Source organism: Sinocyclocheilus anshuiensis, unplaced genomic scaffold, assembly GCF_001515605.1.
Source record: "Sinocyclocheilus anshuiensis isolate Anshui unplaced genomic scaffold, SAMN03320099.WGS_v1.1 scaffold4015, whole genome shotgun sequence".
Taxonomy (NCBI): Eukaryota; Metazoa; Chordata; class Actinopteri; order Cypriniformes; family Cyprinidae; genus Sinocyclocheilus; species Sinocyclocheilus anshuiensis.
The window spans coordinates 74,752-84,931 of record NW_015557048.1 but is presented as its reverse complement, the minus strand read 5'-3'; the positions used below and the strand labels follow the sequence as shown (position 1 = coordinate 84,931).

Here is a 10,180-nt window from a genome sequence, read left to right as displayed (position 1 = left end):
AAATCAGCTGGCGTTGCCATATTATAGGGCTCATTTCAGGGAAAAATCCTAAAAAATGTAGTTCATGATTCAGGAACCGTCAAAGATCTTTAAGAGGCATTTATGGAGAATTTAATAATCTCTGTCTGCACTTAAACTGTTGTGATGTGTGGAGACTAAAAAATCCACATCAAATCCAGTTCACTTGGAATAACAAAGATTTATCCAAGAGATCCAAGATTTACTTTTGGCTTATTTCTATGATTTATTATGATTTATTAGACAGTGTGGAAGAAACTAAAATAGAACCCTTGTTTTTTTCTGATTATAATATGATCACTTTAGTAGTATGCATAAGAAACCAATCAATTAAATGTAAACCAAATTATTGGAAATTAAACAATACACTTTTGAGTGATAAATTATTCAAATAAAAAGCCATAAAAATTATAAATGAAAATTTGATAAAAGCCAAAAAAGATAACATATATGGTAAACATTGGGACTGAACAAAATTTCAGATTCGAATGGCCATCAAAAGGGGAAAAATAATTAATTATTAATTATAGGAAAAAAGATTGAGACAAGACCGAATACTCAAGGAAATAATTCCTATTTATGAAAAGGATAAGCAAAAGCAAGCTGATATCAATATGTTAACTGAATTGCAATCTGAGTTGGGCAATATCTATCAAAATTTGGCCCAGGGAGCTTTCATTTGTTCTAGACGGAAATGGATAGAATATGGTGAAAGGAATACCAAATACTTTCATAAATTAGAAAAAAGACATTTTATTGTTAACAGTATATATAAACTTAAAATTAATGAACGGATATCCGAAGACCCTAAAACAATATCTGTTTTTGTGGAAGAATTCTATAAAAAAAACTATATTCTGAACACTACAGTAATCAGAGTTCAAATGTTCTTTCTTATATAAAAAATGTTGCACACACTTGATGTGAGGGGTATACAAGAACATATTAAGAGGAAAGCTGTATTTTTGTTTTGTAAATCCTTCAAGGCAGATTTTTATCTTTTACAAGAAACACATGCTTTAGCCTCAGATTTTAATAGAAAAATCAGTGGGGAGACAATATCTGGATGTCTTATGTAAACAGTAAATCAGCTGGCGTTGCCATATTATAGGGCTCATTTCAGGGAAAAATCCTAAAAAATGTAGTTCATGATTCAGGAACCGTCAAAGATCTTTAAGAGGCATTTATGGAGAATTTAATAATCTCTGTCTGCACTTAAACTGTTGTGATGTGTGGAGACTAAAAAATCCACATCAAATCCAGTTCACTTGGAATAACAAAGATTTATCCAAGAGATCCAAGATTTACTTTTGGCTTATTTCTATGATTTATTATGATTTATTAGACAGTGTGGAAGAAACTAAAATAGAACCCTTGTTTTTTTCTGATTATAATATGATCACTTTAGTAGTATGCATAAGAAACCAATCAATTAAATGTAAACCAAATTATTGGAAATTAAACAATACACTTTTGAGTGATAAATTATTCAAATAAAAAGCCATAAAAATTATAAATGAAAATTTGATAAAAGCCAAAAAAGATAACATATATGGTAAACATTGGGACTGAACAAAATTTCAGATTCGAATGGCCATCAAAAGGGGAAAAATAATTAATTATTAATTATAGGAAAAAAGATTGAGACAAGACCGAATACTCAAGGAAATAATTCCTATTTATGAAAAGGATAAGCAAACGCAAGCTGATATCAATATGTTAACTGAATTGCAATCTGAGTTGGGCAATATCTATCAAAATTTGGCCCAGGGAGCTTTCATTTGTTCTAGACGGAAATGGATAGAATATGGTGAAAGGAATACCAAATACTTTCATAAATTAGAAAAAAGACATTTTATTGTTAACAGTATATATAAACTTAAAATTAATGAACGGATATCCGAAGACCCTAAAACAATATCTGTTTTTGTGGAAGAATTCTATAAAAAAAACTATATTCTGAACACTACAGTAATCAGAGTTCAAATGTTCTTTCTTATATAAAAAATGTTGCACAAGGTATTGACAAAACACAGAAAGAAGTTTGTGATCAAGATATATCACTAGAAGAATTACAAAATAACTTTAGCAAGTTAAAAGATAATACAACTCCAGGAAATGATGGCCTAACAGGTGAATTTTATAAGGTATTCCAAGATTACATTTCTGAATTTTTATTATTGTTTTTTCAGGAAGCTATAGAAGCCTGTAAGCTCCCCCCATCTATGCGTCAAGGACTAATTACATTGTTACCTAAACCCAATAAGGATTGCCTGATTCTTGACAACTGGACGCCTATAACTTTAATAATGATGCAAAATTGTTGGCTCACATTTTTGCACAATGAATAACGTTATGCTTAGATACAGTCATAGATGATAGTCAGTCAGGCTTTATGCAACGACGACATAATAGCAATAATATTAGATTAATTTTAGATTTAATTAATCTAACTGTAACTGATGACAGTTACATTTTATATATATATATATATATATATATATCCAAAAGGCTTCGTTGAATAAACATGAGCACGTACTCCACATTTAAAAATCATAATGAGGCGCGGGTGTTTTTATTTCACTGTATTTCTGAAGGAAGACTATCTTAAGAAAATTTTCGATGTCATTTTCATTTCATCTTGCATGTTATATGCCTGATAAAGCAGCGTTTGTGAGCTCAGTGCTGATTTGTGTACAGCCTTTACTGGGGAAACCTCTGTTTCTCCCGCTTTAAAGCACCTCCTGCTGGCAGAGAATGAATTAGCATTTTCAGTAAGTCCATCTGATTTACGCAGCAAACATATTTTGCTTGTTATCAAAAAATAATCTACTCTAAAGGGACTACTTAGCTGTTGTCATTGATTCTATTTGGAAGTCTACCGGAAGTTAAGTTAGGGCCACAAAAGCACGCATGCGCAGTAACGTTTGTTTATGTTGTTGCCGTTGAAACCGTCTATATAGCCTTTGATACTGTAAAAAAAAATTTTTTTTTTTTTGGGGTTTGGTCAATACTTTAAAAGGGCGATACAAACGTTATATAATGACTGTAATAGTTCAGTTAAACTTCCATGGGGAACAACTCATCGATTTAGCATTTCCCGAGGCACAAAACAGGAAGATCCGGCAGCTCCTTTTCTATTTATTTTACTTATGCAAACGATGGCTTTACATATACATAATGACTCTTTTCAAGGCATCAGAATTAGGGACAGAAAAAATAAATGCTGTCAGCTTGCTGATGATACAGCTATCTTTTTGAAAGATATATCACAGGTTAAGAGAATTATAGAGTGTCTTAATATATTTTCTGAAGTGTCAGGTTTATCTTTAAATATAAAAAAAATGTATATAAGACATGGTATTCCTTTTACTGAATTTGAAGGTATTCCAATTAGGGAGGAAGTAACTTATCTTGGTATCAATATTTGTAAAGATCAGTCAATCGGAGTACAATCTAATTTCCAACCCCTTATGTTGAAAATTAAAAAAGAAATTTGATATGTGGCTCATGAGGGATTTATCACTCAAAGGTAGGATTCTTTTGTCCAAAACCGAGGGGCTTTCTCGTTTAGTCTATCCCGAGAAAGTATTAGATGTACCAAAATCTTTTCTTAAAAAAAATGATTCAACTCTCTTCAATTTCATATGGAAAAACAAGCCTCACTATTTAAATAGAAATATTTTATGTAATTCGTATATTCAAGGAGTTTTGAATGTGATTGATTTTGTTACTTCTAATACAATTTTCAAGTTGAACTGGTTTAAACATTATATTCCATGTAAATAATAACGTATATAATGAGCAGATAATATGGAATAATAAAAAATTTAAATATAAGAACAAATCAATTTTCTATAATAATTGGGTTAAAGTGATATTTTAATGGTCTCCCAGTTAATAAATAATGAAGGATATTTATACTGAGTTTTTAGAGAAATTTGATATTCCAATACCTCCACATTGTAATATGTGTGTTGCCTACCAGGTGAGGGTGCTAACAGTTAAGACTCCACTGGAGCACAGAGCCGAATAAAGTCAGTTGTTATTAACATACATGGCGTGCAGACTCATTTATAACATGGTGTCAGAAGTATCGAATTCAAGCCAAATATGGAAGGATTGAAGCCACCTCAACCACAGCAATTTGAAGGCAACACGGCAGAGAACTGGAAAAAATAGAAACAACAATTTTAACTAGGAACATGACTGCATCGGGCGTCGAAACGAAAGATAAGAAAATACAAAGCTGCACACTGCTACACGTTATAGGTGACGAAGCCCTAGAAATATATAACACGTTTGAGTTCGCAGAAACTGAAGACAAAAACGACGTTAAAGTCATTATAAAAAAATTTAATGACTACTTCGAGCCCCAAAAGAATGACGGCATATTTCATGCGAGTATGGACAACTATGTGACAGTCTAATAAAGGACAGAATTGTTGTATACGCGACGACGCGCTCAGGGCCAGGCTGCTGAGAGAAAATGATTTACAGGTGCATCTCAATAAATTAGAATGTCATGGAAAAGTTCAAGCCAAAATCATCACAATTAAAAGAACCAAAGACTTAAACTACTTCAGTCTGTGTGCATTGAATTTATTTAATACACGAGTTTCACAATTTGAGTTGAATTACTGAAATAAATGAACTTTTCCACGACATTCTAATTTATTAAGATGCACCTGTAGACTTGCATAAAGCCATTCAAATGTGCCGCGCTGCCGAGGCGAGCCGCACGCAGCTCTCTCAAGTTCAAGTACAGACGCAGCAGACGCAGAAGTTCACACAGTGAGACAAACGCGAACAAGACACGGAACACAATAACGATCCAGTCACGTCACATCATACAGAACTGTAAATACTGTGGAAGGGATCACAACAAAGGTAGATGTCCAGCATACGGAGAAAACTGCAAAAGATGTGGGAAAAGGAATCATTTTGCTAGTAAATGCATGACAACCAGGCCTCAGAAAAATATAAATACTGTATCTGAAGAGACTGATTCAGAAAACGAATTATATGTGGATGCTGTGAATGCAAGAAATGGAGATGATTGGATGGTAACCACACTGTGAAAAAAATCCTGTAAAATGTATGGTAAAAAAACGGCAGCTGTGGTTTCAATTTCACCGTAAAAAATACGGTAGCAACATTTTAGGTTTTACGGTTTTAACTTAAATTTACAGTTAAATACCGTTATTTCATTGACTGAAATGATGTTAATATACCAACCTATTGAAGTACTGAAATCTGTTTTGTACCTTTGTAATACACTGATAACCACCAAATGCAGGTGGTGATGAGAAAGTCACATGACGAACCAAAGCCCATCACAAGCAGCTTTTAAATAATAACATATATAGAAGGTGCACAGTGTCATTCACACAAACACTAAACACCATCATGGTAACACACATGAAACTGAAATAATGCAATAAACATTAATTTAACAACATTAGGTGTAACATACAACCCTAATATACAAAACTGATAAGAAAAAACTAAGAAGAAACAGTTATTTCAACAAAAAAACATCAAATTTGAAATGTAACGCAGGGAATTCTGGGAATGTCAATTTACGGTTATTCACTGTAAATTATACGGTCTTTTTCACTTCCAAAAACGGTATACTACCGTAAAATTACATGTAATGTCCAATACAGTGTTTCACCGTATATAGTAGGGGAATTTACCATTAACCATTTAACAGGTTTTTACTGTAGCATTTTTAGTCTTTTACCATTAAATTCACGGTCATTTTGTACAGTGATCAGACTGAATGGCCATAAAACTAAATTCAAGATAGCCGTGTCTATCTTGAATTTTGTTTTATGGCCATTCAGTCTGATGGCTCAATGCAACATCATTCCACAATCAATACACGCTCAAGGCTGTTCCACACTGCAAAAAGAGATGTGTTAAAAATGACACATGTTGTGTAGAATTTTAACACATGTATTGAGTGTGCTCAGGGACAACACATGTTGTGTTGAAGTTAACACAACAGATGTGTAAGCCATTTTAACACACAAATTGTGTCAGGTAATTAAACACTCAAATGTGTCATTTTAACACATTAAGTGTTGATTAAATGCAATTAAAATGTCCAGAAACTACTAATTAATAATTACTAATTATTAACTAATATTGTGTTAATATTAAAACATTAAACATAATTTGAAGAATTTGGAATTCTAAAACATTAAAGCAAAACAGACAAGATGCAAGAATATTAGGCATTTAATCAAATGTAAATAACAAATAATACATTTCATCAACTTTAAATTTCAGCCTACATTCAGAAACCTGTCATACTGGTATGGAACAACTCACTAAGGCTCACTAAGGGTGAGCAATTGTAACAGAAATTACATTTCTTGGTGAACTATACCTTATAAATGCATTAGTAATTATTTACAATACCTTATGATCTGTTAAGGTAATTTTTCATTATTATATAACAAGCATTTGTAATGCACTATAGCTACAGCATAGAGAAAACTGTTAACACATTAACACATAGTAGACCGTTAACTGAAACAACAATTATACTGTACACAGTTGAGAAACAGGTCTCATAACAGGACTGAATTCATCTCAAAGTTATATACTTCAGCATATAAAACATTTTAAATCAGACAACATATCTACACACCTTAAAATAGTGACAGATGACTATAGCTCTTAAACAGATTGTAATAGATTATATGCATTTTACAGTAAAATTGTCTCAAAGTAGGTTATTAGAATACATCACTGAGTTTGAGTTTATTAGTAGATCGTGTTATTGGTGAAAACTTAAAGGGATAGTTCACCCAAGAATGAAAACGCTATCATCATTTACTCACCCTCATGTTGTTCCAAACCTGTATGAGTTTACTTCTTCTGTTGAACACACACACACACACAAAGAGATTTCAACGAATGTTGGTTTACAGACAGTTGACAGTACCCATTGACTTCCATAGCATTTTCTTGCTGCTATAGAATTCAATGACATCAACTGTTGGGTTACAAGCATTCGTTAAAATATCTTTGTGTGTGTGATCAACAACAGTAGTAAACTCATACAGGTTTGGAACAACACGAGGGTGAGTAAATGATGATAGAATTTTAATTCTTGGGTGAACTATCCTTTTTAAAAGGCAAGACAGACAATCTTAAGTCTGGCCATCCGCATTCTGAAATTAAATAATCTTGTACCTTGGGTTTACATACAATTCATCTGTATTGAAACTCAACATTATATCAAAAGGTCTTGCATCTGCTGCACTGGTCAGGCTGATCATTTTATATTCTTTAGTTGGTTCTACCACAAATGCATAAAAATGGTCATCAAAGTATTTGACTTTTAGAATTCGTACAAACATCAGAACTGAGACATTATCAGCCTGTGGGATAATGTGAATAATTTCACCAAACACAGGCTCTCCTTTACAGTCAATCTTAAGAGGCAGCACAGAGCCAGTTCTGTAAGCACACTAACAGTGTGAGTGACATAGACAGTGCTGTTCAAAGTCAAGTCATCAGAGGTTGATCTCAGATTGTCCAGCACAGCATCAGCTTGCTTCAAAGAGCTGATGGTAACAGGGTATGCATTTGTAATACTCATTTTCACAGAAAAAGGGTCACCTAACTTGAAGTTATACATTTGCTGAACTTGATGTTTGTAACTCAGCGTTTTAGAGATATTTTTGAAGTTTCCAACCACATGAGCATGTCTTTTTAACGGATAATGCTTCGCCTTATATTCTTTATTTTTGTTGATATTGGTTGTATGCACTTTGGACACATGTACATTCTCGGGAATTACTGTGCAGCCTGAAGTTTTGAAATAAGTTCTAGTACCTTGGCTTTCCTTTTGGTCGAAGTGGTCACATCATAGATGTATTCAAAGAAAGAAAACACAGCGCTGAGCTGTGGTGGATAGGCCACATTGCATACCCAGTACAGCTTGAAGAGCATGTCCACAGTGCATGTCAGGCTCTCACTTGCAGGTATGGTCACTCTGTTGTTTCTCGCGATGATTATGTATTGCCGTGTAGTACTCTTCAGACTGCCAATGCAGATCAGTTGTGGTTGGGTCTTTGATGTCTCGGAGTTGCTGCAGAGGGATGCAATGCTGGTTCCAGCCTTGGAGATGAGGGGGAAAAAAAAGGATATATATTTCAAAAGTTCAGAGAGCAAAAATAAAGATGTCAATATTTAAGCTGTAACGCATCACTACAAAAAACCTTATGAAACATACCGGTACAAAATCACGTAGGAATGAAATTGCACATTTAACACTGCAGCGACTCCCAGGTAATGGTGGCAGAAGATGTGTAAGAACAACTAGTGCTGTGTAGCACTTCTCATCTGAAAATTAAATAAGAACAGATAAGAGGTACAATAAATGTTTTCAAGTGTAGGATTAAGTGTATTTTATTTACACATTATTATACACAAGAGATGTGTGTATGTAAAGAAAACACTTACACACACACACACGTATTATACATACCATCTGTTTGGTCTTCCATCTCCTTTATAAGCGATGCAACATCACTTCTTTCCATGGCAGCCACTGCTTTCAGCTTTGGAATGATGTTGGCCTCCCATCGCCTGATGAACAGATCCGTCTTTCCATTCGTCATTTTGCCAAACTCGACATCCAGCTAAAAGAGGATACATTTTCAGAATATATTTTAAATCTACAGTGTCACTAACAATATCACAACTTTAGGATTGTTTACTAAAACAATGACAGACTTACCAGACATGGCATATCCAAGATGCATGGGTATTCATCAAAGATTTCAGCTATTGTTGGAGTTCCCTTCATTATCCATGACCTACGCCTCGAATACGCCTGCTCCATTGCAGATTTGATTGAAGGAATATTCTCTGAAAAGGGCCTGAGCCTTTTCATCAAAGTGATCCACTCACAGGCCACACTGCTATCCCCCTGGTCCTGATCCTGTTCTGTTCCAGGTCCAGTGTCACAGCTTATCTTGCATTTTGTGTATCGACGCTTACCTGCTTCTAGCTTTCGGCAGGTATTACGTAGTCTCAATTCCAAAAATGCAGAATGTGATGATGGATCGTAAAAATGCTCCTGAGATTATACAAAAAAAGAAACAAATAAAATTCTCAACAATATATTTTTTACTTCAGAATATTGACAATAGCGTAAGTGTGAACATACAAGTCATGCGTTAGATTTTAACTTCTACAATTCCTTATATGCATCAAAAAGTCAGATGGAACAAGCCGAAAATGAGTGCGTCATGAGACAAAAGTCCACATGACAACAGTAAAGCAATGCAACAAACATGTTTTTTCGGTAACACTTTACAATAAGGTTCCATTTGTAAACATCAGTTAAATGCATTAGCTAACATGAAAAGTACTTGTAAAACATTTATTAATCTTAGTTAACATTAATTTCAACATTAAACAAACACAGACAAGACCCATACATCATGCTCCTAGACTACCGAAACACATCCCTGGAAAACCTCCCATGTCCGGTGCAAGTGTTAATGGGGCGTAGAACTCCAGACACAGCTACCCACTGCACAAGAACTGCTTACGCCACAATGTATGACTGGCATACACAGACAACTCAAAAGCAACCAGCTCAAAACAAAACTACTATGACAGAGGTGCCAGACCCTGCCAGATCTTAAGCCTGGTGATTACGTGCGAGAATGCAGGAGAATGCACAGTGGAAGCCAGCAAAGGTGGTTGAAGTATGTGAAGCACCACGCTCTTACATTGTGGAAAGTAATGGACAACAACTCAGACAGAATAGAAGACATCTCATTCAGACAAGAGAACAACTATGAAAAAGCATCACCCATGATTCAGTACAAGAGTGCATTACCCAGCTGCCACCAACAGGAGAAGAGGGAAGTAATGAACTGGATGCACAGGGCAGTTACAGAGTCCAGTGTCAATGTCCAATCCAATACGACAGAGCCCAGCATTACAGAAGCGAGATATCCCAAAAGAGGTCGTAAATCACCTATGAGATTAGACTTATGAACTGAGACTCTTTGGTGATGCATATTACTGGTAACTACTGTTTACAGATAAGTTTGGTACTCTTTAATTGTTAGTAATACTGTCCCCAGTTATCTATTAAATACTGTTATGTTCTGTTACTATTTAA

At 34.4% G+C, this 10,180-nt stretch overlaps 1 protein-coding gene across 1 annotated transcript; it reads right to left on the bottom strand.

Moving 5' to 3' along the window:
• Positions 1 to 5,909: 5,909 nt before the first annotated feature.
• LOC107676349 (uncharacterized) lies at positions 5,910 to 9,531 on the bottom strand. The gene is made up of 7 exons (XM_016470872.1): positions 9,493 to 9,531; positions 8,780 to 9,121; positions 8,528 to 8,681; positions 8,273 to 8,382; positions 7,873 to 8,157; positions 7,228 to 7,469; positions 5,910 to 5,925 (listed from the first exon to the last, which is right to left on the bottom strand). The coding sequence occupies exons 1-7, from the start codon at positions 9,529 to 9,531 to the stop codon at positions 5,910 to 5,912; spliced, it is 1,188 nt and encodes a 395-aa protein (XP_016326358.1).
• Positions 9,532 to 10,180: the final 649 nt, after the last annotated feature.